Source organism: Galeopterus variegatus, unplaced genomic scaffold (assembly GCF_000696425.1).
Source record: "Galeopterus variegatus unplaced genomic scaffold, G_variegatus-3.0.2 Scaffold3831, whole genome shotgun sequence".
In the NCBI taxonomy this organism is placed as follows: Eukaryota; Metazoa; Chordata; class Mammalia; order Dermoptera; family Cynocephalidae; genus Galeopterus; species Galeopterus variegatus.
In genome coordinates this window covers 139,636-166,953 of record NW_007729942.1, presented here as the reverse complement: position 1 = coordinate 166,953, position 27,318 = coordinate 139,636, and the positions used below count along the sequence as shown (strand labels likewise).

General features: G+C 42.1%; 1 protein-coding gene across 2 annotated transcripts in view; it reads right to left on the bottom strand.

The window, feature by feature from the left end:
- Nucleotides 1–705: 705 nt before the first annotated feature.
- LARP4B (La ribonucleoprotein domain family, member 4B) overlaps nt 706–27,318 on the bottom strand; it is a 70,530-nt gene continuing 43,917 nt past the window's right edge. For both annotated transcript variants that reach the window (XM_008586107.1, XM_008586106.1), the window contains 11 exons: nt 21,537–21,640; nt 16,578–16,688; nt 15,410–15,463; nt 15,118–15,327; nt 11,445–11,551; nt 10,773–11,024; nt 7,354–7,399; nt 6,427–6,591; nt 3,684–3,808; nt 3,388–3,496; nt 706–2,003 (listed from right to left, as the gene is read on the bottom strand). In XM_008586107.1, the coding sequence (XP_008584329.1) occupies nt 1,716–2,003; nt 3,388–3,496; nt 3,684–3,808; nt 6,427–6,591; nt 7,354–7,399; nt 10,773–11,024; nt 11,445–11,551; nt 15,118–15,327; nt 15,410–15,463; nt 16,578–16,688; nt 21,537–21,640 (1,571 nt within the window). In that variant the 3' untranslated portion in view covers nt 706–1,715. The remainder of the gene's footprint in view (nt 2,004–3,387; nt 3,497–3,683; nt 3,809–6,426; nt 6,592–7,353; nt 7,400–10,772; nt 11,025–11,444; nt 11,552–15,117; nt 15,328–15,409; nt 15,464–16,577; nt 16,689–21,536; nt 21,641–27,318) is intronic.

The window sequence follows — 27,318 nt, the reverse complement described above, 5'->3', positions numbered from 1 at the left end:
CAAACCACAACATTTAGTTTATCTACATCAAGCTCAACAGCAACATTTATAATATATCAATAATCTTTATCAGATTTTTCTCTGTAGGGTACCTTTTAATATGTTCTGATTATTTACAACTGTACAACCAAAGCACACTCCCAAGTGCACATATTTAATACAGTATCGACTATTTGCATTTACAGGATTTTCAACAATCTGAAAAAAGATCAACTGTTTAAGATCTTTAAGGTATATTACAAAACTACTGCTAGTTCTTGCACTACAGTATGCTTACTCAGCACAACTAGTGACGAGAGACCCACATGGTACCGAGTAGCCCTAACCCACTCATGCCAGCCCAGGGGGCCGGTCTCACGAACTCTAAGCTGTCTTATACAAAAGTTAAGGCAAAGTCATTTTCAAGTTTAAATAAAATTCAAGTCTTTAAATATTGGATGGAAATAATTTTTTTTTTTTTAAAAAACACCTCAGTCTACTTAAATAATATTTTTGGAATAAACTGTATGGTTACATTTAGCAGGAAATATTCATATTTTAATGTCTGTTGCTTAGAATACTTAAAGAAAAATTTTAGGCATTTTAAAACAAAATAATTTACATTTAACTTGCTCACTTTAGTGCATCCTTGTTCTTCAGAAGTGCAGCACTTCTAGAAGTGAATCAATGAGACCCTCATCTTGGAGGGTTAAAAAAAAAAAAAAAAAAAAAAAAAGCAGGAATTTTTGTCCTCCACCAGCCAAACAGGGGAAAAACCACAAACACCATTCTCACAATTACAGAACTTCCAAGTCCATGTGCCGATGCAGAGGTACAGGAAGACATCCACATGGAGCTAGCTACACTGTGGACTCTCTCCAACGTGTGCCTGGGGAACATGGACAGAAGTGCACACAAAGCAGGTGCCAGCAGGAGCCAGGCCGCCACCTCACAGGGATCAAAACAACATCATGGTACAACTTCCTGGTAACATGTCAGCGGGCAACAAAGTTCATATTTTCATTTGGGTTCTATTCACAATGTGCTTTGAATTTATTTTACATAATAGCCACTTGAAACTGGAGTGAGCAGCTGGTTACTTGTTTGCAGTACATCCAAACTCAAAGGTTTCAGGTTTCTCTAGGGTGCTCTATGCAGGTTCACTGAGCCCACTAGATCCCAAAAGGACTCTGTGTACATGTTTAAATGCTAGAATCACCTGTTAGCGGTATAGATAAAAGCACCCTGACACTGCCAGCCCTTCCTTGGGAGGCCATTCCCGCCCCTGCTGGTGTCAGCAGCCCCCATCCACCTGCTGGGACATTCTAGAGATTTGCACCTGCAGAACAGTTATTTAAAAAATGAAGTAGCGTGGTTCCCTTAATTTAGAAAAACTCACTATATGTAGTTTGCATTCAGAGCCACAGGGAAGGGTTAATAAAAAAGTCAATTTGTTAGGATAAATGCATTTTCTATCCTGACAAAAAATCAGACGTACGCATCACCTCCAGTTAAGCACCAACCTAAATTAAGGTTTATATCAATTAAATCCTGAAAAATAGATTTTTTTTTTTAAGAGGGGGAATCTGACTCACAGAAGAAAAATAACTTGCGGGCACCCACGGACCTCACAGACACTGCAAGCTCCTAACCAGCGACTCATGCTCGTACCGAGTGGGAAGAGTATTTGTTTGTGGTGAGCACAGCTCTTGGCAACCCCTCCCAGACATATGTTTTCACTGAGGAGACTTGGGGGGGGTGTTCTGTTCCCTGCTGAGACGCTTCCCAATCGCCGGGGGTGAGGGCCGGCGCCCGGGCTGCCTCCTCTGGTCTTTGGAGGCTCCAGGGGTGGACCTGAGGGCAGGGGCCTCCCTGCACCTCTCCATGGGCTCCGTGGGCTTCCTCTCCTCCTTCCCACAACCAGCAGCGTTTGGCTTTTGCTCTTTTTGGGGTTGCAGAGGGGATGAAGGAGGCTCTTTGCTCGTCCTCTGACAAATCTCTGCATAGCTGGGCTTCCGCATTTCCTGGAAAGAGACCAATACTGGGTTACACACGCAAGGTGGCACCTCCAGGAGGACATGGGCAACAAAGCTCACATAAGATAAAGTTTTCAACTGTAAATATTCCCATCTTCTCAAGTGATTTTATAAAATTCAACAATTTCATTTCCTCTGCAGCACAACCTTCCCTCAGGATACTCGAGAAATATCTTTTAAAAATGGATAAAATCATGGGCCGGCCCGGTGGCGCAATGGAGAGTGCACCGCTTGGGAGCATGGCGGCGCTCCCGCCAAGGGTTCGGATCCCATGTGGAGACCGGTTCCTGCTCACTGGCTGAGCGCGGTGCGGGTGCAACACCGAGGGTTGCGATCCCGTTACTGGTCAGTAAAAAAGACAAAAAGGGAAAAAAAAAAAATGGATAAAATCAGAAAAGGTACAGTGACGGTAAGTGCTGACCAAACTCTGTCCAAGAGTCAGCTGCTGGGTATTCTTGAGCAACACGGAAGCCTAAAGGAGGCCCAGGAGAAGATCGATGCCCTGGAACACGACAGGCTGGCTTCTCCTGACCCACTTTCCTGGTGCGCACAGGAGCCAACCACTACCACACAGCAGCTGCCACTAACAGACCAGCTGCAAAAACAGTGTTTAAACCTTTTTTTTACACATATCAAACTACGGAGGACTGAAATGTACATTTAAGAACAAGGAAGACAAAGCTTAAAGTTAGGAAAAAAAGTTGAAAAGGGTTTTCAGATAAATGGAAGCATGAGTTGTTGAATAGCAGAAGAGGAAACTTCAAGATATTTCCCTACAAAAACCATTTGTTAACTTAGTAATTTTAACCTACAAAAAACTGTTTAGACTCAACCCAGTGGACAGAGTAAGGGCTTAACTCCCCAATCTGATAACAAAAGCTCACCGAAGATCAAACTGAGGACAATGCAAATCAGGGAAAAGGAGGCTGGATTCACCAGCTTCTGAGGGGAACAGCCAGATAAGAAGGGCAGTGGGCCACACAAGCTGGAGCACGGGCTCAGAGACTGGCAAGGGCCTGCTGTCCTCCTTCCATTCCACGTACTTCACCACCACACCCACAACACACACAGCAAATATTAACGCATCATAAACCCTGGAGAAGAGCAGAACTACTCAAGAAGCCTCCTCCGATGGAAGTGAAGATAGCAGGACTACGCACAGTGGCAATGAGGAAGAACCAGAGTGTCAGTGGGAAACTTTAGCAAACATTCAGGGTACTTTGTATAAAAAACACAACATGCACAGACACAAATAAAAACCCGCCAACTGAGATTTGATCACAAAAGAGCTGATGCAGGAGAGTCCTGTGTCTTTTTACCACACCAGAGCCCCTGTGAATATCACGGAGGAAGGCAGGCATGAGGTACCTACCAGGATGGCTCCGTTCACCTGCACCGATTTACACGCGGTTGTAGTAAGGGCAGAAGAGAGTCTGTCCACACTGTGTGTCTCCCTCTGCTTTTCTACCACCTTGGGATCCCTGCAAAAATGCCACCGGTATTTGAATCTCATGCAACATGACAGGTCAAATTATTACATACCAAAGTGCTGGCAGAACATCAGTACTCACTCAGGTAAATGGGCTGGGGAGAGGGGTCGCTCGAACACTGTGGACACGGCAGTCAAATTATTACATACCAAAGTGCTGGCAGAACATCAGTACTCACTCGGGTAAATGGGCTGGGGAGAGGGGTCGCTCGAACACTGTGGACACGGCACAGGACACTGGCACGGAAGGCTCTCTGGGGACCACCGTGGGAAGAGTGCTTGTACTTGTATCCACACTGAGGCTCTGAAAACCATCAGAGCAATAGTTTACAGCAGGGAAAGGTCTAACTAATACAAGCACAGAAGTCTGCTTCCCATCCTCCTCTGCCCAGAGCTGGAGAGTGCTAGTGGCCATGCATGTCTGCCCGAACGAGGACAGCAGAGCTAGTCGCGGCAAGCCCCTGTGGCCAGAGGACACAGGAGAACCCAAGTCTGCCCTCTGCCTATGGAGGACTTGCTAGCCTTCCTCTTGGCACACACCGAGTCATGCTCCTGTCCTGGGCCTTCTCTTCTGCACTCCTGTGTAACTAATCACCTGCAAGCTCGTGTTCTCAGTTGAACAGACATCACACACATAGCTCACTCATCCAACACTTCAGGGCACAGCACAGCCTGGCACATCACAGACACTCAAGTGCCTGCTAAGTGTGGAGCTCCTGACACAGCGAACACAACTCAATCATACAAGTAAAGGAACACTGGCACCTGTAGCCCCATGTAAGTCCTCCGTTGTGGGTGGGAGGTATCTATAGTAGCTCTCACCTGCATCCACAAACAACCCTTGGGGGCAGGTATGTTAACATTCTCCATTCCACAGGTGAGGAAACTGAGGCTTATAGCACATTTAATTTGCACAAGGTCATGAAGCTAAGAACTGACTGACACCGGATCTTTCTGCTCCAGCCACTGACTCCTGTGTGCGACCGCTCTTCTGCACATGCTCGGCCTCATTCAGAGTGCACAATCACATACTTGTGATGTAGTTTAAAGAAGGCAGTAGAGCAAATAAATAATTGGTAGTGAGTTTAAGTGCGAAAGACAAAATTTTCTTAAAATGCTTTACTTTTCAAAGGAGGTAAAACGTTCAGAAGTGAAATAAAGTGAAGAGCCCAGAGTTTCGGGAGGGAACGGCACCACCGACACACTCCTGCACATGGGCAGGGGAACAGAGACTCCACAGCCCTTCCAGTCTGGGAGCCAGACTCTCTGGTGACTCCTGTGCTCAAGCTGAAGGAACCCAGCTTGGTGGAGTTGGGAATTGTAAAGATCTCTTTCCCATAAGAGCTCATTTAAATTCACGACATGTTCAGTCCTGACACGATTTAAGTGCAGACATACTACTGCACTCTGAAAGAGTCAGTGACCGTCACAACCCCCCTCAACTGAGTATGTCTGAAGCAGCTCCTGCAGCTGAACACCAAGTGTCAGGTGGACTTATAAGACGCTGCTGCCCCATTCCGCTGAGAGGCGGTGAGGCAGACTATTTCAGCTGGCCGTGGAATCAGGCTCAGGCTTTTCTGAAGTAGCGATTCCTTCTTCAAGAGAGACCTCACACAGATACTCCAAATGTACTGAGTAGAGGCCTGCCTGTTCTTTCCTTCTACCCATCACTCAGGGGAGCAGGCCAGTGTGAAAGCCAGAATTCACAATCTTTAAAGTGCATTAATTAATTCTCTAACGTCATTCTATATAAGACCTTGATAACTCAGAAATTATTGTGCAGAAGTTTAAAACAGATTAATTTGCCAGACATACCAAATTTAACACGTGACTGTTAGTATAAAATACAGAATCCTGGAACGTACTCAACTTCCAAGGTGAAAAACAGGAGTGATTCCCATCTGCCAATATGAAAAGGACTAAACACCTCAGCTGGCTTTAGTCTCAAGGTACAGCAGCAAAGTCCACCTTTCTTTTTTTTGGATGGCTGGCCAGTATGGGGACCTGAACCCTTGATCTTGACATTATAATACTACATTCTAACCAATGGAGCTATCCGGCTAGGCCTGCGAAGTCCCTATTAATTAAGCCCAGCCCTGCTAACTGAGGAAGCACTGCATCTACTGCAGTGGTCTGGACTCAGGCTGTGCAATGGTACCATTCCCTGAAACCCACCTTGGGTGGCAGGCAGGTGGTGGTGGTGTGTGTACACTGCAAGGAGACATCAGGGCGACCCTGATGTGCAGCCACACGTAAGAGCTGCCGGCACAAGGGATGCACACACCCAAGACCACCAATAGGCTCTTTCTGGCTCTTCTTATGCCTTGCTAGTAACTAGGCAGACAATGTTTTCTTTGTACTTCCCAGAGCCCTCAAACGTTAATCTTGGCAGTAGGAAGTAGGTATCCTTTGGCCTCTGTGGCTCAGGCTAATTCTTGGGATGATTATCAGACAGAGGGTGACAACATTTCATGTGGCAGCCTATACAGTTCACCAGAAGCCACCAGTAGTGCAGGGAGGTTATTTAGGCTTCTCCTTACTTATCTCATGTAGATTACTAAAAATTGTATTAGTTTAGGCATAATTCAGATTTTTCTGCTTCATTTTATCTTGTAAAATAAGGGCAGGTCTGAACAACAAAGAGAATGCAATCTAAGCTTCTGGGTGAGAGAAAGAGTCTGTACAGCACAACACAGCACAGGTTTCTACCTGACCTCAGCAGACAACCAGGTAAATAGAGGACCTGGTCCTGGGTTCAATGCTGACCTTATCACTACAAATGTGTATGACCTCTGCAAATCACTTAACCTCTCTGTGTATTAAAAAGAAAATAATGCATATATAAAGCTCGGCACAGAGCCTGGCACAAAATGTGCGCATGGTAAATGTTAGCAACTATTAAACTTGTAACATTTATCTTACCCTTTCTTTTGATGATCCTATTATCAAGCTAGACAACCTGTTTTCAAACAAGTCCTCTGTCTTCAAATTGCCTGCAGCTCCAGGTAGTGGGGGGAAGTTGGACAGCCCCAGCTCGAAGCTTGGTGATGGAGGCTTTGGGGGCGTTGGAGACTGAGTCTGGCTGCTCTGCAACAGAACGACACCCCATAAAGTCACTCAGTGTGGAAAGAGAAAGCCCAAGAGAAGTAGAGAACCTCATTTCCGCGTCTGTCTAAAACACATCTGCAGACAAACAAGTACAGATAACTCAGCCATGCAGATGCTTCATCACCCAACAAAGGTCATTTACGAGGCAACTTCAGCCACTGAACAGCAGAGCTGAAATCTCACAACGAAGGCTGGCCGAGACTAATGCTGTCTCTCTGAGTGCCCTGACTGACACAACTGAAACCAAGATGAACACGTCTCACGTACGTACTTACCGCTAACATGAACTTACTACTTATTGTTGGGCTTGTCCTGTCTGTACTGGGTGCGTGTTAAACTGTTTGGAATGAAAAATACTGAGGAACAAATTCCTATACAGGAGGAGCCTATTCTGCTTGCCAAAACTGATGGCTCCAGTTATTTTAAATTCTACAATATGGTTATCCATGGAGCAGAACTCATCTGGACACCTGCATGTAGACTATAGTATGTGCAAGAGTGAGCTGTTAGAGGCACCTACCCATGGCACACAAGTCTATGTGCTATGGACTAACACTCAGGAAACTGGACAGCAATTGATATTTCTAAAAACTCCACCATCTCCTCCTTACATAGTATTACTTTTTAAGTCTTTCGAAAGGCTCCTTCAAGGCTTAACCTTAATCCACTTAATTAAATCTCACGTTTGTTTAGCACATATTCAAGCACCTTGTGAAAATGACACATGCTGAATGTACTCACTGTGAACTTCTCCTCCCTTTTCTTCCGATAGCCAAAGGAATTCTTCCTAGAGTAGAAAGCAAAGATCTATTTTTACCCCACTTGGAAGATTCTTCACTGAGCACGTTTGTGCTCACATATTCAAAGCAAGCATCAATTAAGTCTTTATTACTTTGTAATCTTTCAAGAACTTTTGATTTTAAAATCCCAACTTTAAGTATAAGCAAAACAAGAACAAAAAGTTTATAGTAAATGATTAAAACTCATGTCCAGATAGGTAAATAAAAGGAATAAAAACCATTTACTAAAAGAATTTACCTAGTGGCTACTTAGAATTTTTACTAAGATATGAATACCTGAACATCCATTTAGTTGCACTGACAAGATGTATAAGATCTGATACTGAACTACATGGGTGACTTCTTAAAAAAGGTAGTGAAAATTTATCAAATATGTATCTATGTATCAAAATCCCAATGACTCCAAATGATCTGTTCCTCCTCCCTGCCTCCCTCACAGCCTTCACTCCACAGCGTCACGGTTTCCCCAACCAAGAAACCATACAGGATCTCTAACCCCATGCACTTTCCAGGCCTCCCTGCCAGCCTGACAAACAGCACCCTATCACAATCAGACCTCAGCGGGCAGCAGGCCTCGGCACGCCCTGTGGTCTGTAACTGCAATAAATGAGCATTTATTAAGCAGTAGCCTCACGTCAGCCCCGAGGACACTGAGACAGACAAGACATTTCCATTGTCCTAGATGGGCTTATGTGGTCTAACAAGTCACATTAATTTCCATTTATAATTTTATTTTTTATTTATCCCTTTATCATTTCAACTGAACGCAAAGAATCCCCAAGGGCCTTGTATTATACAAGCTGGAAAGGTGCTTAGAAACAGTCTTGACTAATTTTTTTACTTATAGAAAACCAAGAAGTAGTCTTGCTGAAGATGGCATAACTACCTAGAATGACAACCTTAGGCTCCTCAAATTCTGTGCCAAATGGAATGCTCTGTGGACCCTCTGGCTAGCCTCTCTAGGAGAGGCACCACACACACCTTTAGGATTCTGAAGCAAAGCCAGGCTATGTCCAGTAGAAACTAAACGCCTGACTGTGGAACAAAAGTGACCAAAGACTTGAACTGCCTGCTACGGGTGGGCATTATACCACAAAGCTGGGTAGGAACAGCAGCCACCGTCCTGCAGGGCTGTCCTCCTCACCCTCAGTCCACACTAACGGCCTCAAAGGGAGCTGGACTCAGGAAGAGTTCTAGACCTGGACTGTGGACGTTCACGCATGTACACATGATCTCAGCATGTACACATGCATGTACACATGATCTCAGCATCACACCCCAATCAGGAGTGCCCTGAAAACCAGTGGACAGAGTCCAAGTCCACTGCATCTGCACTCAGAACTGGGGGAAAGAACAGATCCACGTGGGCTCCTGAGCAGTGGGCTGTGCATCTGGCTGGACGAACTCCTCACAAAGAATAGGACTCCAAGCCTGTGACCAGGAGACCCAGCAGAAGGGACGTGGGGTGGACAGTGCAGATGTCTGTGCTGTGAATGCTCTGGCAGAGCAGTCAGGGCCATGCAGGCCTGCACACGGGGTGCTTCTTGACCACAGTGCCCCAGTGGTTCCAGCACAGTTTTGCCTTGCTGGACCAGGTGGATCTGTCTGACACAGGCCCTGTTAGCACCACCATCAGCAGACCTAACAAAAGGCTTCCTCCCTGTCACGGTGTCCCACCACAGCAGCAGCCCCAGGGCAGTTGGTGAAAGCGCTGGGATGGCCCCGACTCACGAGGGGCAGTATGTGGCCCGTTGGGGTCCCGGCACCATGGAAGAGAAATCACAGTCATGCCACAGAGTCTGGGCATCCTGTCCCCACAACTCCGCTGGTGGTTTGGATGTCTTAGACCCCAAAGAGCATGCTTTCACCAGGTGACATAACAGTGGTTCCCAGAAAGGACTGAGACAGCCTGGCACTTGGGATTCATCACTCCATGAACATGGCTGGGTGCCTTGTCGTGCTTTGGTCCAAAAGAAAAAGTTAATGAAAACAAAACAAACACTCCAGAATTAGGGGGAAAGGGGAGCTTTAGGCGGGCAGGCCATCTCTCCAGCCTGAATGCTCGGTGCTGTGTCTGTCTGAACCAAGGTCCAGGTCTGCAGCCCCTCCCTCGACACTTCCAGGCTCTAAGAACCCAAATTCAGCTCTAAGTGGTGGCTGCTGCCCGAGTCAGTACCCTGCACTGCTCAGGGTTGCTCCTCGCCTTGTCAATCTCCAGTGCCTGTGCAACCAATTTCACACCACACTTTGTTACGACAGCTGCGTGGCTTGCTTTCCTGACCAATACACAGCCCAGCGCTAGGTCTACTAACCCATGCTGCCTTTGGCCACTCTGTCCTACAGTCCTACCAAGGCTTCCCAAACGTCGATTTAGTCACCACAGACAGGATTAGCTGCTTCTGATTCTTCATTATGTTTAACCCTCAAGCTGCACTGAAATCACACAATGAACCAGGAAGAAACAGGAACCAGCATTTTTGGAGTTTCTGTATGTCAGACACTGTGCTGTATACTTTACATACAGAAAACTCAGATATTTTCACTTAAACTGTTCAAGGTAAGTTTAAAAAGGAAGCTCTGGCATGCTGCGTTGCTTGCTCATTATCTGACAGAGACAAGTCCTGACAGTCCTCTCACACTGACTCCTGAAAAGACCAGCTGGCCTGGTCAATACTGCAGAGGATGCAAAGCCCACGGCCTGCCTGCATCTCTCTCAGTCTCACCTCTTAAAGGGAGACATGAGTGAAAGAGGCAAGAGAGCAGCGGGAGGGAGCTTGCAGCAAGAAGCATGGTGCTTGGTAAGTACCCTAGGGGATGGCAGCAGGCACCACAGCACCACGGGGGCTAGACTGCTCCCCAAGGATGGAGTATGTGGGCGACAGGCACCACTTCACAAAAACAGTTTCTGTTTATCAATGAACTTAGTAGGAATGAAATTTAAATGCTGGTCCACCTGGCTACCAAACTCCCTTGTCTGTGTCTACTAGCCCCACTGCCAGCTGGAAGAGGAGCAGGGCTAGGGGCAGGGTGGAAGGGAGGAAAGGAGCTGCAGGGCCAGGGCCACCACCAAGCAGAGAATGCAGGCAGATACACCATGGCTGCGACACGAGACAGCTCAGTTCATCTACCGCTCTCACTGAACAATCTCATATTACAAAAAAGATGAAACCACTTAAGTCTCCGATCTGAAAGGAACCACTCTCACAGCAATTTACAAAACCTTTCATGTTTCAGCCTTCAATTTGATTTTCTGTATTTGAAAATTATTATAAAACATATCTAAATGAAAGGAATTTAAAAATATTAATAGCTTATGATTGGTCCATAGCATCTGTTCAACACAACACACGAACAACTCACCTTCCTCTCCCTAAGCCAGGAGGGGAATCAAGGCTACCCAGCTCCACGCGCCCAGTTCCAGTCTCCCTCTTGGCATAAGATGAAGAGTTTTGTATTCGTGTTCTAGTTTGACCTGTCTGCCTTGCTTGCGGGCTCCGAACGCCATTGATTAATCGATCTGCAGTGAAGTTAAATATTGAAGGACTTTCTAATAGCCCAGGGCCTCTTTCTGTACTAGGAATTGCATGTCGCAGATGAGATTTACTAGGATTCCTATAAAGAAAAGTTTGTATGAGCTCAGTTATAAAACCATCAAGGCATTACATAATGAGCACGACAATGCAAAATATCTAAGCTAAAATCTGCTTTCTATTTTTAAAAATGTGAAAAATATTATTTAGAATAGTTAGGGTATACATATAGGATAATGCAAATCTATCAATGAGGTGATAAAATCCTGCTTCCCTGTTTTTAAGTCCAGATCCAAATTAAAAAGCCTCCCCGAAAGCCTCCTCTAAAGAGCTCTATCCTTGATGAAGGCAACTACAGCACAGCTTTTAGTGTTCATCTTGTGTGCTTCGAACAATGCTATCTCTAGGGAGCTTTACTAGTAGCCAAATGCATCTCTTGCTACAGACACTGGAGCAGGAGTCACGGGAAGTACAGATGGACGTGAGCTGCTGTGGAACTTGCCTGCTTCTCGGTGGATACTGCCTGAGTGAAGTCAGAGGAGATGCTGCAGGTTTGAAGGCTGGAGATGTAAACCCATTTATAAATCCAGTATTTGGAAATGGAGTTACCTAGGTTCATTAAAAAAACAAATAAGTAAACAAACCATAAAACAGACTTCAATTTGGTTAATACTATTATATCTGTAGTAAACTAGGTCATTTCCTGATCTTGTGAGAGAGATGGTATGTTCCATGTTATACCTAAAAATAATTGTAAGTTGAGAAAAGCATTTTATAAGATTATTATTAATTTCTAATATTTATTGAGCATACACAATGTCCAGGCTGGTGCTAAGAACTTTTTCTGCATCACCTCAATTAATCCTTATAGCAATCCAACGAGGACAATTTATACAAGCAGAAACTGACACTAAGAGAAGAAACTTTTTCAGATCACGTGGGTTCCTGAACACAGGTGTGGTGACTCTTAACACATTTGTCTGAAAAGTCCAAATGCTGAACCTAAATGGTTACTAATAATACTACCCCCATTGTTGGCAAGAAGTAAATAATAATTCTTTATTCCTGATTACTTTAATAAAATTCATCAAAGTTCTCAATCTTGGGAACAGTTATACAGATGCTCCTCAATTTATGATGGGTTATGTCTCTATAAACCCATCGTAAGTTGAAAATACCATTAAGTCAAGAACACGCTTAACACACCTAACCTATTAAACACTATAGCTTAATCTAGCCTACCTTAAAAGTGCTCAGAACACTTACATTGGCCTACATTGGGAAAAACCACCCAACACAAGCTTGTTCTATAACAGAGTGTTGAACATCTCGTGTGGTTTATTGAATCCTGTACTGAAAGTGAGAAACAGAATAGTTGTGTGGGCACTGGATGTACATTTTCTACTAAAAGCGATCACTTTTGCAACATCGTAAAGTCAAAATACCGTAAGTTGAACCACCCTAAACTGAGACTGTCTGTATGCCTGCTGCTGCTAACGCAATCACTTCACCATCAGAGTTGCTGAGATGCCGTTTCCTAACGTTACCCCCATGCAAGTCTTGCTCTGAAGGGTAGAATATTTTCAGATCATAAATAATTGTTTCCTAAGTCATAATTTAAGGTAATACGTGTACCAAATATATTGATGTAAGAGTCACAAAAAATTAGAAAGGGCCATAAAGCCCTTAAAAAATATAAACCTAAATTGTAAGTTAAAAGTATCAAGCACAGAATTTTAAATACCTGCCAACTATTTTTAAAATCTAGACACATACAAAAATAAGATAAAATTTAGTGTTCAAACAGTTCTTTCTAACTAACATTTTGGCTTCCGGACATGTGGTTTCTGTATAAATGATGTCTCTTCAAGGACAATTAACTCCTTGGAGCCTTCCAGTCCTAAATTTTTACTAATTAACAAAGATACATATAGGCCCCTCCTTGTTTGAAAAACAAGGGAAAGAAATGAGGGTGGGGGTGGGGAGGAAGCAAGTAATTCTCCTTAACTAGAGCTACCTGGAAGCTATAATAGAAAAAGAATACTAGATGTCTCATAGGCTCAAAATAAAATCATTCCCTGATTTAAAAAAAATGTATAAAGCAACAAAAGGGAACACTTAAAACTCTAACTCACTCACTACTTAAGAAACTCTAGTTTGCAAGAATCACACTATTTAAAAATGTATCACACCACAAGAGCCATTAATTCAGACCTAGGTTTTGGAGATTGTAAACCATGGCTTTTTACATATGTAATTTTACACCAGAACTCTGGTATTTGAGTAATCTTGCTCAAGAGTTTAAAAATAAAATTGGTTATTATCACAATAACTTAATATCTTAAATTCCTGGGAATTAAAAGGCACTATCACTTCACTCTTTCAAAGCGACACAGTATGTTTTAGAGCAAGTACGAGGGCCCTGACGGAGGGACCTGACTTCGCAGAGCAGACCAGGTCCACATGGCTGTTAAAAAGGTAAACCCAAGTTGTCGCCAAGGTTCTGTCCAGACAGGGAGGAATATGACCAGAGACCCGGGAGAAGTGACCCAACTTCAGGAGAACTAGACTGGGCAGGCTCAGCATGTTTCAACAGCAGGTGTCTAAGGACCCTTGCTCCTCTAAGGTTCTCCTGTGATGTATTTTTGAAAAAGTAATTATATAGGACACAGTAGTACTTCAAAAAAGTAATACATTTTCTTACCGCTACAATTCACTTAAAAGAGACAGAAATATGTGAATTTTAGTCACTTGTGTGCCAAACATTCTCTGCTGCAGTGGTTCCATATTTTGGTCGGTATGGGCCTGAGAACCTCTGCTAGCTCATGCTCCTGTCCCTGCCTGTCCTTCACACAGCCACTGAGCTGTTTTCTAAATGGAGTATGACTCACTTTTCTGCTTAGGAGCCTTAGATGACTTTCCACAGCGATTCCTGCCTCAGGATGCCTGTTAAGAACCTTCGCGGCTTGGCCCTGATCACTCCCAGCTTGCTCCCCAGCTCTCCATGTTAGCTCAGAAACATGCACTAACCCATACCACCATGCACTTCTGTGCATGCTATGTGTTCTCATGAAGCTTCCTTCTGTTTGACTCCTCCTGATAATCCCCACACTTAACCTGAAAGGCTCTCAATGACACCTGAGAACCCCCCTCATTATGTTTGACAGTGCATTTGTCTACTTTTGCAATCACCATCTGCTTGACATATTTGTCTTTTCCAGCCTCAGTTTTTTCATGGACATTACCTTTACTTTCTCGTGTAAAACAGGTGCCAGCAGTCCAAGTTTAATCAGCACTTCTCTCAAGTTCTCCTGCCTGTGAGCAGTGCCATCCATCCCTGTGCAGCAGGCTGCCTGCGCCTACAGCTACATCCTGGTCGTGAACTCTTCTTAGAGGTACTCGTTCAGTCTCTGCTTTCTGACCATAACCTTCTGTGCACCCTACCTTCCATCTCTCTTGTTCCAACAGAACCTGCGTGGCTGAATCGAGCAACCTCCAGCCCAACTTCTGTTTACCTGAACCTCGGCTGCAAGGACACTTGTCAGCACACCGCAGGCTCTCCTGCACCCATACTACCAAACTCATGCTACCGCCCAGCCAGGACCCCCCTGATCTTTCTAGCATCTACACAGCGCAGCTGCAGAGAAAACAACTGGACACATCACAAATATATACATTCTGACCACAGGAAAAAACTTGTGAAAGTTGATCATGCCAGCTGACCCTACAGCGGGTGTGAGAGGTGGTGAAAGAAAGCCGTGAGACAGCAGGCCTTCTGCTCGGCCCAGCCACGAGACACCTGCTCTCCTTAACAAGTCTCCCCTTACACCTCCCTTTGTGCTCAGAAGGACACCAGTTCCTTCAGAGCTCTTACTGCACCCTGCTTCTTGCTAGGGACTGCACAGCCTAGGAAAGGAAGTACTGGGCTGGAGGGGAGATGAACTGGGCGAGGATCACGTTCACAATATTTCTGAGCTGTTGATGGACATACCTCAGTTTTTACTTCCCAAATAAATCTAAAATCCACTACATAACATGAAGGTGTTTTACTATAGCAAACTGCCATGTACAGCTGGCTCCCCTATTAGACTAGGATTTTAATCCTTCAAAGTACCTAGCACAGTATCTACAATATAGATTTCCGTTAAGTAAATCCCAAGTAAAAAAGGACTCACCAAGGGTGGATCAAGATAGCTATGCGTTGCTGACCACGTCTGGGGGGTGATCAGGCTGTACAGAGGAAACTGCTGTTGAGGACTGTATACTGGAGGTAAATAAAAAGATGTTGTGTAACGCTGCTGTGTATAAAGGTTCACGTCCAGAGGTCTAAATCCATTCTTTGGCAAAAACGTGTTTATAGCTATTGCCTTTGCCTTTATCCGAGCCTGTTTGAAGACAAGTTTCTATCAGAATGCTTAAGAACATCAATTTGCAAATGAAGAAAGTATAACTAATGGCATTGCTTACCTTAATTGGCTTTCCTTGAAAAGTTTTGACTTCTTCTCGAAGGTATTTGTAAGCCTAAAGGCAAAATCATCCAAAATACTATTCAGTTAATTTTATAAATAAGAGGAACTGATAGTTAATTCAATAGCTTAAATGAGGACTGTATGGTTACCAGATGGTGAACAGGACCTAGAACAGTGAGTCTTCACCCAATTTGGTTCGCAGATCCCTTAAAATAACCTAGTAAGAGCTATGGAACCTCTACCCAAAATTCTCACAAATAAAATGTGTACACAATTTTGTAAGTATTAACAGATAACATAAAAAGTCTCCCAAAGACCACAGGCCAAGAATCCTGACCTAGGAAAAACAATAAACACTGAATTCCTAGTATTAACCCCAATTTGAAAGGAAGTGCTAGATAGGAAGGGAGAAGATTAGGATCACCACATTTGTAAATCGTTATTTATACAGCTTCTTGTTCTTCTCCAGATTAAATCTACTCTAAACGCTCTAGGAAATGCGGACAGCTCTGCACCCTGACTCAGCCCCATCTGATACACTCAAGTGTGCATCAGTGGAGCCCTACACAGACAGGGTGGCTCATCCCCCAGTCCCCCTTTTACCCCCTTCCTTCCAATTAAAACCCATCTTTGAAGTTTTTGTGTTTTCTCTTCTGAACCCCTGGTAGCACTTACACCATTTAATACTTTATAACACAATGGCACTCCTTTACATATGTTAATCTGTTTCCTCCAAACAAGATGCTTCCTTTAAGGGCAAGGAAACTAATTTAACTCCTTACGTCTCCTCACAGAGCTCACTTCTCAATACCTCTGAGTGTCCTGCAGCTCGCAATGATGCCTACTGAAAGGTTATGGCTGAATTCAAAGTTCCCCAAAACAGTTTGCCAAGAGTAAAACCTTTCCTGCCTAGATATGAGAACAAAATTGATTTTTCTAGTCTGCCTATTTTACAATGTCCTCAGAAAGCAATGTCATATATTGCTACGAAAACTGTCTACACAAAAACACGCGTGTAAGTTTTTATGACAACTTCCCTCTGCACTTGTCTTCAAACTTAACACTATGGTAAGACAGAAATTTCAATGCCGAGTTTAGTCCCAGTGTGTACTAATACTGAATATGGATAAGCCACGTACGTCACAGGGGTGGTGGAAAGAACTCACCTGCTGTGCATCAGCTTCTGTTTCAAATGTAATAAACCAGTTGTCATTGTAGGCAAATTCACAGTTTATGAATCTTGGTAAATTGTCTCCTGTAAATAGTGCCTCTACTTCCTACAGGGAAAAGGGAGGCCAGAATTAACTCTTCACTACACCAATTTATGTTCTCACCAAAGTAAAAGCATACATCCTCTCAAGGACATACCCTTTCACAGTCCAGTACTCTGATGCCTTGTGACCCTCTCTCTCAACAGAGGCTTAGGGCTCAGCGGGACTTCCACATCAGATCACTACGCTCAGGAGAACAATTATGCATGAACCACATTAATGCAAAAAATATAGTATTTTACCATGAGGCTGATAACTACACAGCTTTAAAAAAAAAAAAGATAATTTAAGAAATAAAAAAATTAGCTGGACTTTTGCTTTCAGCCAAGGTGGACTAGATTTACCCTCTCACATGACACAATTAAAAACAAAAGACAAGGGCCGGCCCGGTGGCGCACTGGATAGTGCGCCGCTTGGGAAGCGCAGCGGCGCTCCCGCCCGAGGGTTCGGATCCCACATACAGACCAGTTCCTGCTCACTGGCTGAGCAGGGCGCAGGAGCAACACCGAGGGTTGCAATCCCGTTGCCGGTCCACGGTCCGGTACGGGGGCAACACTGAGGGTTGCGATCCGTTGCCGGACACGGAAAAAAGACAAAAAAAGACAAAAAAAAGACAAGATACGTGGAATAATGGTTTTCAGAGCCAGACATGAGGCAGTACAGAAAATCAATCCTCAGGGGACATGAACAAGGAAAGCCCTGCAGGTGCCAAGCTCATGACTAGAATTTCCAGCCATGCGGCCAGTAGGCCCTGGAGCTTGGGGAGGGAATTCCCCAGGTCTTCAGCCTGAAATGCCTAGAGGAATAACCCCAGAGAAGGCTCACTGGGAGGCGAGTAGTGTGTGTCCCACCAGCCAGAGAGGAAGACCCTCCTGCATTAAAGGACAGCAGATGGTGTACCATGAAAGGCACTGCCTCAGCAACGGGGAAAAATAAGCCTAGAGTAAAGGCTACTCTGATTCTGCCTTAAGGATCAAACTGGTTTCAGGTAATGTAACTGCATCTCAAGACAAAGCTCAAGAATATATATAAGAACACAAAAATATTCCGTAACCAGTGAAGTAAGCTCAAAATACTTGGTGTCCACTCAAAAATTACCAAGCCAGCATGCAAAGACAAACCACTCAAATTAGATCTAGATATGATACAGATGATAGAATCAGTAGACAAAAACATTAAAATAGTTACTGGGTATATGTTCCACATGCTCCAAAAAGTGAAGACTGAGCATGTTAAATAGAAATGTGGGCGATCTGGGGGGTGGGGGAAGACCCAAATTATTGAACTTCTGGAAATGAAAAAATATGTCAGAAATAAAAAATAAACTGAACAAAATTACCAGGTAGTTAGACACTTTCTGAACAAAAAGACAGATGGAAGAAAAGAGAAAACATTGGAAAACATAATGGCTCAATGAACTTCAAGTGCAGGAAACTTGGAAGCAACACCAAGGCATCCTGTGAACAAATTGCTCAAACCAGCAGCAATGTCCACACAGCGGCCAGGAGGAGAGGAGGGAAGACAGAGCATCAGAATTATCACCAGAGCCAACATGGAAGACTGACAGTCTCTTTAAAAGGAGACTGACTTGCTTAAAGCAAACATACCAAAAATACGTTTTGGGTTACGATTAAGCAGAATTAAAATGTGTGACAACAGCACAAAGGCACAATGGAAAATGGAAGAGAGACGGTTTACACTGATTACAAACACACGGACAAGTTAAAGATACCAACTGTAAACCCTAACGCAACCTCTTTAAAAAAAAAAAAAGTTATACATAATAAGCCAAAAAAGGAGATGAAAATACTCATTGAACTAAAAAAACGGGGGGCAGGAGGAGAAAACAAAGAAAAGACACAAATAGAAAAACAGCAAGATGGTAAATTTAAACCCAACCACATCATTAATCACTTACACATAAACGGGCTACACCCCCAATTAAAAGGCAGAAATTTTCAGACTGAATAAGAAAAACAAGACCCAACTACATGCTTATAAGAAACCCACTTTACATATAAAGACACAAATGGCTTAAAGTAAAAGGATGGAAAAGACATACACTAACTTTAATACAAGAAAGCTGGAGTGGATCTATTCATACCAGACAAAACAGATTTCAGAGGGAAAATAGTCCCAGGGGAAAACAGGGCCATATCATAAAAAATGATTAGCCAGTTACACTTCAAAAGGTACTAAAGGAGTTTAACCAACCAATGAATGACAGAAATTGTTCCCAGGGATTCCCATGCTGGTTTGTCGTCTAATCTCTGGCAATTTGCTCACTGGCTAAAGGAAGAAACAACCACGTCAATGCAAAAGTCACACTTGACTACTAGTTAGTACTACAACTTCTAAACTCAACCAGGAAACAATAACAACAAACAAAAAAACTCTTCAACCAGTAATACTTCAATCCACCAGATAACCAGTCTACTAGTAGAAAGAATGGTTTATTCCTCTGCCTCTGGGAAAATCCTACCTAAACTATCATTAAGAAAATCAGAATCTATATTTAAAATTTTCTAGTCACTGACAAGTACTTAGGTACATTTAAAGAAGACAGAATTTTCAGGAAACGCCTGGATTACACTTCGAAGCCCCAGTAGAAGAGCTTTATATTACAGAGAGTCCTTGGGACTTTCTTTTCCTTATATTCTTATTCAGACTGCTTTGGAATAATTTTCCTTCCTCCATTTTTCGACTTTTAGTTTATCATAGGGTTTCCTCTAAATCTTCTCTCAAGACTTTCATCGTTCAGATTTTACGATGAATAATATAAATATACCAAGATCAATGTCTATAGTTAAATGTGGAAAATTTGACTTGCTTGTACTTCTTACAAATATTTCAAGTCTTGAAAACTAGGATCTATGTTTTAGAATTGAGTTAATAATAAAGACATCAGATTAATAAGAAATATGTTGGTTCTTCATATTCAGAACTTCAATAAAAATATAAGGGAAAAATATACAATTCTGATTTCTTTTTCTCCATATATTACAACACAGAACTAGAAAAAATAGGGAGGGAAAAGAAGATAAACAGGTAGAGTACAGAGGATTTTTAGGGCAACAGAACTGTTTTGTATGGTACTGTAACAGTGAATATAGGACATTACGCATTTGGCAAGACCCATAGAACTATACAATACAAAGAGCAAACCCTACCGTAAAATGTAGTTAATAATAACAGATCCGTGCTGATTCATCGTTGGAACAAACGTACACTCTAATGTAACATGTCAATAACAGGAGACACTGCATATGGAAGGGGAGTATGGGAACTACCTATTTTCTGCTCAATTTCTCTGTACAACGTAGTTAATAATAACAGATCCGTGCTGATTCATCGTTGGAACAAACGTACACTCTAATGTAACATGTCAATAACAGGAGACACTGCATATGGAAGGGGAGTATGGGAACTACCTATTTTCTGCTCAATTTCTCTGTACAACTAAATAAAATAAAATAAAATAAAATAAAATAAAATAAAATAAAATAGCACTAGTAAAAATAGCCTGTGTTGAACAGAAAATAAAACTTGCTAAGCAAGTAGTATAGTTTCTCACCCTAGGCGTGGGATGTATCTGGGACCCTCACCTTTGTTACAGTTTTCAAGTGTTCTCCCTCACTACATGAACCCAGTAGGATGGAAAAGGTAAAATCTTGAAAGCATGAATAGAAATGTCTATTTCCTTCGCAAATAAGGTGTTTAAAAAGTTATGTAGCACTGGGCCGGCCCGGTGGCGCACTGCTACAGTGCGCCGCTTGGGAAGCGCGGCAGCGCTCCCGCCGAGGGTTCGGATCCCACATACAGACTGGCCGCTCACTGGCTGAGCGAGATGCGGGAGCAACACTGAGGGTTGCGATCCCGTTGCCGGTCCCGGTCCGGTCCGGTCCGGGCGCGACACTGAGGGTTGCGATCCGTTGCCGGTCACGAAAAAAAAAAGACAAAAAGGAAAAAAAAAAAAAAGTTATGTAGCACAAACGACTTGGCTTCAATCACATAAGAAGCCAAGACAAAATTGCTGGAGTTCTCCAAGAGTCCCCAAAGCAGGTAGGTGCTGCACGGTGAGGTGGCCAATAACAGATGTGACGGGCGGGGTTCCGAGCACTCACTGGGCAGACGTTTCCTCACTATCTCAAGGCAATGCATCAGGGTGGTTATGTATACGCAACTCAGTTTAAATGTCTGGACAAGTAACAGAGATTACAGCAATGCAGTAGACTGTTTCTCATTATTCTTAAACTATCAAATACTGTGGTCCCCTAAAAGTACTGTCCAAAGTTACTAGTTCTCTAAGGATGATCTCTAGAACCCATTTGCACACACAAAAGATGATTTTGTCTTTCTTAACTCTAAACCCATGTGTAATGACGATGCAAAATCGCTGGTGAGTACAAGAGTGGGCATGCTAGTGTGGAAGTATGCTGATGTTCAGGAGTTCTTGATGCACTTGCCATAAAAATATGTGTCTTGAAAAGTTATTTATCATAAAAATGCTCTTTATTTTAACCTGTATGTTTATTATGGCTATTTTTAAAATGAATAAATATTTAAATTTTTTCTCATTTTTAATTTCTAAATACCAAAATGCGCACACCCTCACTACAATTTTTAATGTAAAATGTGTAAAGGAGTCTTGAGACCAAAGTGTTTGAGAATCAATTCCTTCTACAAGTGAACCACCCAGCAATGACCAGAGTACATACATCCTGGGAAAACAGCGCTACTGTAAGCATTTATTCTTAAAAACACACCCTCCAAAAACCACAGAAGTAAAAAAAGTCACAGCCAACAAAAACCCTCAGGAAACGTCCAAGTACCCTTTCAGAGAAGGTCACTTACTTCCACAGGGGTAGACTCAGGTATCTCCCGCAGTATTACTATGCAACGGTTTTGATTTGGCCTTACTTTTTCTCCCTTTTCATCCACTTGGACTAAAGGTAAAGCTATAAAGAGAAGAAAAATCAATGGTAAAACACAAATATTGAAACATGATAATTCCAACGTAATGCATTACATGAGACAGTCATCCCTCGGCATCCTCAGGGGATTGGTTCTAGGATCCTCATGGATACCAAAATCCACAGATGCTCAAGTCCCTGATATAAAATGGTGCAGTATTTGCATGCAACCTACGCACATCTTCCCATATACTTCAAATCACCTCTAGATTACTAGTAATGCCCAATGCAATGGAAATGCTTTGTAAATAGCTGCTATACTGTATTTTTAAAAATTTATACATATGTATATATTTATTGTTGTATACTTATTTTTTATTGTTTTTTTCCCCACCAAATATCTTTTACTCGCAGTTGGGTGAACTGCAGATGAAGAACCAAGGGACATGGAGGGTTGCTATATCACTAAACAAATTAAAGAAACCTGTATGAAATGGGCAAACGATTGCAAGTTTGGGTAGTCTAACACAGACTATCAAACAGTTCTAAACCAATCTCACATGTTAATTTTTTCAGAACTAAGGAACATGAAAACTTAAAAAGTCCTGCAAGAGCCATAATACATGTAACACTATGAAACAAAGGTTCTAAACAGCTCAAATACTAAAAGCAGATTAAAATACAGGGTTAAGGACTTTCTCCTTTCAACAAGTCCCTAAAATAAAAGAACTGTGTCTTACTGTAACTGTATTTTCTAATAGTTCTAGGACTCGCACAAGGCTCCGTGTGCCCTACCTTCCCCGCACACTTCACACAAACACAGCACGATGTCAAAACAAGGATGCCCATGTTGGTACAGAACTGCCAACTCAGGAAGAGGCCTAATTCAGACTCCATCAATTTCTACATGCACTTCCCTCTTAAGTCTGTGTTTTGGTGTCACTTCTATGAAATTATGCTCTGTGTAGACTGAGTAACGGTATGTCACGATCACAACTGCCACAAAGACACAGTCACCAATGTCAGAAATGAAAGCGGTAATGTCACTACGGGTTCTACCAATATTAAAAGCATAACAAATAAACGTTATGAAAAATTTTACAGTAACAAATCTGACAGCTTACATGAAACAGAAACATTCCTTAACAGACACAAACTACAAAAGCTAACTCTAGAAGAAACAGTTGAAACAGAACTGAATCTATGAGATGAATGGAATTTGAAGTTAAAAATCTTCCCATAAAGAAAACTAAAGTAAAGGCCCACAGGGTTTCATGGGAGAATTCTATCAAACATGTAAATAAAAAATAATATCAATTCCATAGTACAAACTATTCCAGAAAATTATAAAGGAGAGAATACTTTCCAATTCTTTCTATTGAAACCAGCAATTCTCCGACACCTAAACTGAGCAAAGACATTACAAAAAAAAAAAAATACAGACCAATATCCCTCATGAACATAGATGCAAAAAGTCTTAACCAAATATTGGCAAATTGAATCCAACAATATATAAAAATGGTGATAAATCACAAGAAGTGGAGATTATTTCAGCAATGCAAGGTTGGTTTGCCAACTGCAATCAAGCACTCTAATTATATGAATGATTTAAAAAAACAAAAAAACCCTCAATCATCTCAGAGATGCAGAAAAAGTATTTGACAATCCAACATTCATTCCTGATAAAAATTTTCAGCAAACTAGAAACAGAAGGGAACCTCCTTAACCTGATAAATGTCACCTATGAAAAACCTGCAGTGAGCATTATATGTAATGATGGCAGACTGAATGCTTTCCCCCAAGACCAGCAACACAGCAAGGACGTCTGCCTTCTCCACCTCTATACATACTATACTGGAGTTCTACATAGCATAATAATGCAAGAAATAGAAGTTAAAGACACCCAGATCGGGTATAAAGAGGCAAAACTTTTTATTCACAGACAAGTTAATCTATGTATAAAATCTGATACAATTTTCATAAAAAAGTAGAATTGAGTTTAGCAAGGTTTTATTACACAAGATTAATATACAAATTGAATTTTATTTCTATGTACTACTGCCAAAAAATTAGAAATTGAAATAAAAAATCATTTAGCATAAAAAAACAAAATAGTTACAAATCTGATATAAAACCATGGAAAACATGTACAATGAAAACTGAAAAATACTGCTGAGAGAACATTTTTAAAAACCTAAAGACAGACAGTCCCCAACTTAGGATGGCTCAACTTAACTATTTTTTGACTTCAGGATGGTGCAGATGCGATACACATTCATTAGCAACCGTTCTGAGTACCCAGTCAACCATTCTGTTTTTTGCTCTCAGTACAGTGTTCAATAAGTTACATGCATGATTCAATATTCTACTGTAAAGCAGTCTTTGTGTTAGATGATTTTGCCATCCGTAAGCTAACGTTAGGGTTCTGAGCATGTTTAAGGTAGGCTAGGCTAAGCCATAATGTCTGGTAGGTTAGGTATTAAATGCATTTTCAATTTAGATATTTTCAATTTAGGATAGGTTTACTGGGACGTAAGCCCTATTATAAGTTGAGAAACATCTGTGAATGAAGAGATTGGTAAGGTGTCAATTCACCTCAAGTGATTTATAGAATCAGTTCAATCCCAATAAAAGTCCCCACAGGACTTTTTGAAAAATGGTAATGTTAATTTTAAAATTCATATAGAAATGAAAAGCATTTAGAAGAACCAAAACAAAGCTTAAGATTTTGTACATACCATAACTTTACAAAAAGTTATTGTAATCAAGACACTGTAGTACCTGCATCAAACAAACAAGTGAATCAGTGAAACAGCACAGTGGTCCAGAGACAAACCCACAGGTGTGTGAAAGAGGGCTGTGAGAACGGCCCCAGAGCAGTGCAGTGGGAAAAGGGGAGTCTTCACCCAATGCTGCCTGCAAGAGCCACCTACAGAGTGACGCCTCACATGGCATGCAGTAATCAGCTTACACCCAAAACTGCAAACTTCTAAAAGAAAACCTAGGAGAACATCTTTGTAACCTCGGACAAACAAAGATTTCAAGATCTATAAAAAAAAATTTAATTAGACTATGTAAAATGTATAATTCTGCTTCTCAAAAGACAGTTAAGAGGAGAAAAAGAGAAGCCACTAACTGGGAGGATATATTTGTAAATCATTATCGGATAAGGACTTGCATGCAGAGTTTATATTAGGTTCACACACACGCACATTTCTGACAAAGTGACAATGGAACAAAGACAGCCTTTTCAACAAATGGTGCTGGAACAACTGGACAGCCACATGAGAAAAGAAATCTAGACACAGACCTTATACTCCTCACAAAAATCAAAATGGATCACAGACCTACACGTAAAACGCAAAACAAAACTCCTAAGAGAACACAAGAGAAAACCTTGCTGACCTTGGGTCAGGCAGTGACTTTTTACATACACACCAAAGGCACAATCCATGAAAGAAAGAATTGATAAGCTGGAGCTCACTAAAATTTAAAACTCTTGCTCTGTGAAAGATGATGTCAAGAGGATGAGAAGACTAGCCACAGATTGGGAGAAAATATTTGCAAAAGACACATCTGATAAAGGACTGTTAACTGAAACATACAGAGAACTCAAAACTCAACAGTAAGAAAACAGACAACACGAGTAAGAAATGGGCAAGGCTGGCCAGTCAACTCAGTTGGTTAGAGCACAGTCTTATAAATCCAGCATGGGTTCAGATCCCATACCGGCCAGCTGCCAAACAAAAACGGGCAAAATACATGAACAGACACCTCACCAAAGAAGATATACAGATGGCAAATAGGCACATAAAAAGATGCTCCACATCATATGATATTAGAGAAACGCAAATTAAAGCAACAGTGTGATACCACTACACATCTATTAGAATGGCGAAGATCCAGAACACTGACGACACCAAACACTGGTGAGGACGTGGAGCAACAGGGACCCTAATTCACTGCTGGTGGGAATGCAGAATGGTACAGCCACTGTGAAAGACAGTTTGATGGTTTCATATAAAACTAATCATGTTATCACCATATGACCCAGCAATTGTGTTCCTTAGTATTTACCTAAGTAAGTTGAAAACTTAAGTGCACACAAAAATCTGCACTCGAATGTTTACAGCAGCTTTATTCTTAAATTGCCAAAACCTGGAAGCAACCAAGATGCCCTTCAGTAGGTGAATGGATAAATAAACTGTGGTCCATCCAGACAATGGAATATCATTCAGCACTAAAAAAAAAAAAAAAAAAACACACCCAGATATCACCATACCAAAAAAAGAAAAAAAAGAAATGAGCTATCAAACCATGAAAAGACATGGAGGACACAAATTTATATTACTACGTGAAAGAAGCCAATCTGAAAAGGCTGTATACTGAATGATTCTAACTATATGACATTCTGGAAAGGGCAAAACTATGGAGACAGTGAAAAGATCGGTGGTTGCCAGGGGCTGGGGGAAGGGAGGGGTGAACAGGTACAGCACGGAGGATTTTTATGGCAGTGAAACTACTCTGTATGATAACTACAGCGAGGAGTACATGTCATTATCCATTTGTCCAAACCCACAGAGTGAAGAACATCAAGAGCAAACCCTCATGTAAACTGTGGGCTTTGAGTGATAATGATGTGTCCATCTAGGTTTGCTGACTGTAACAAATGGACCCTTTGGTGGAGATGTTGATAGTGGGGCAGGCTGGGTATATGTGAAATCTTTGTACCTTCCTCTCAATTCTTCTGTGCACCCAAAACAGCTCTAAAAAATAAAGTGTATTAAAAAAAAAAACTTTATTGTAAACTAATAGAAAAGTATGTGGTGGTGACATCTGAACGGACACTTCAGCAAAGAAGAAAAAGGAGGGCAAATAAGCACATGAAAAGATGCTCCACATCATCGATCATTAGAGAAACAAAAAATTAAACCACAATGGGGACCACTACACACCTACTAAACCCTAACATTAAATGACTGCATCCCAAGTCTGGACAAAGGTATGGAGCAATGAGAGCTCTTATCACGGCTGCTGACGTCCAGCTGTAAAACAGCTGGGCAGTTGGGCTGGCCTTTGAGAGTGTGGTGCTGGTAGCGCCGAGGCCGTGGGTTCGGATCCTATATAGGGATGGCCGGTGCACTCACTGGCTGAGCGTGGTGCAGACGACACCGTGCCGAGGGTTGTGATCCCCTTACAGGTCCAAAAAACAGCTGAGCATTTCACAAAGTCAATCACACACCTGCCACACGCTCCACCCCTCGCTATTCACCAAAGAGCAAGGGAAGCACATGCCACACTATACACAGCTTCCCACAATCTTTCACAGCCACTTCTGTCATAGTTGTCAAAACCTGGCATAACCTACAGTCTATCAGCTCGTGGGTGAATAAACCAATTTGGTATTATCTATCCAATGCAATGATCTATTGATTCACCCAACAACAAAATAGGCTAAGTGAAAGCCAGACCTTCTATCCCAACCAAAACAGTGGTATGGCATGACTGATTCCATTTATATAAAATTTCTAGAAAATGAAAACTAATCTATAGTGACAGAGCAGATCAGCAGGTGCCAGGGGAAGAGGAGAAGAAAACTCGGGGGTGATGGATATGTTCACTATCTTCATTGTACTAGTTTCATGGAAGTATAAATATGTCAAAACCTACCAAAGGGATACTTAAAATGTGTAATTTAAGGCACATAAATTCTCCCTCAATAA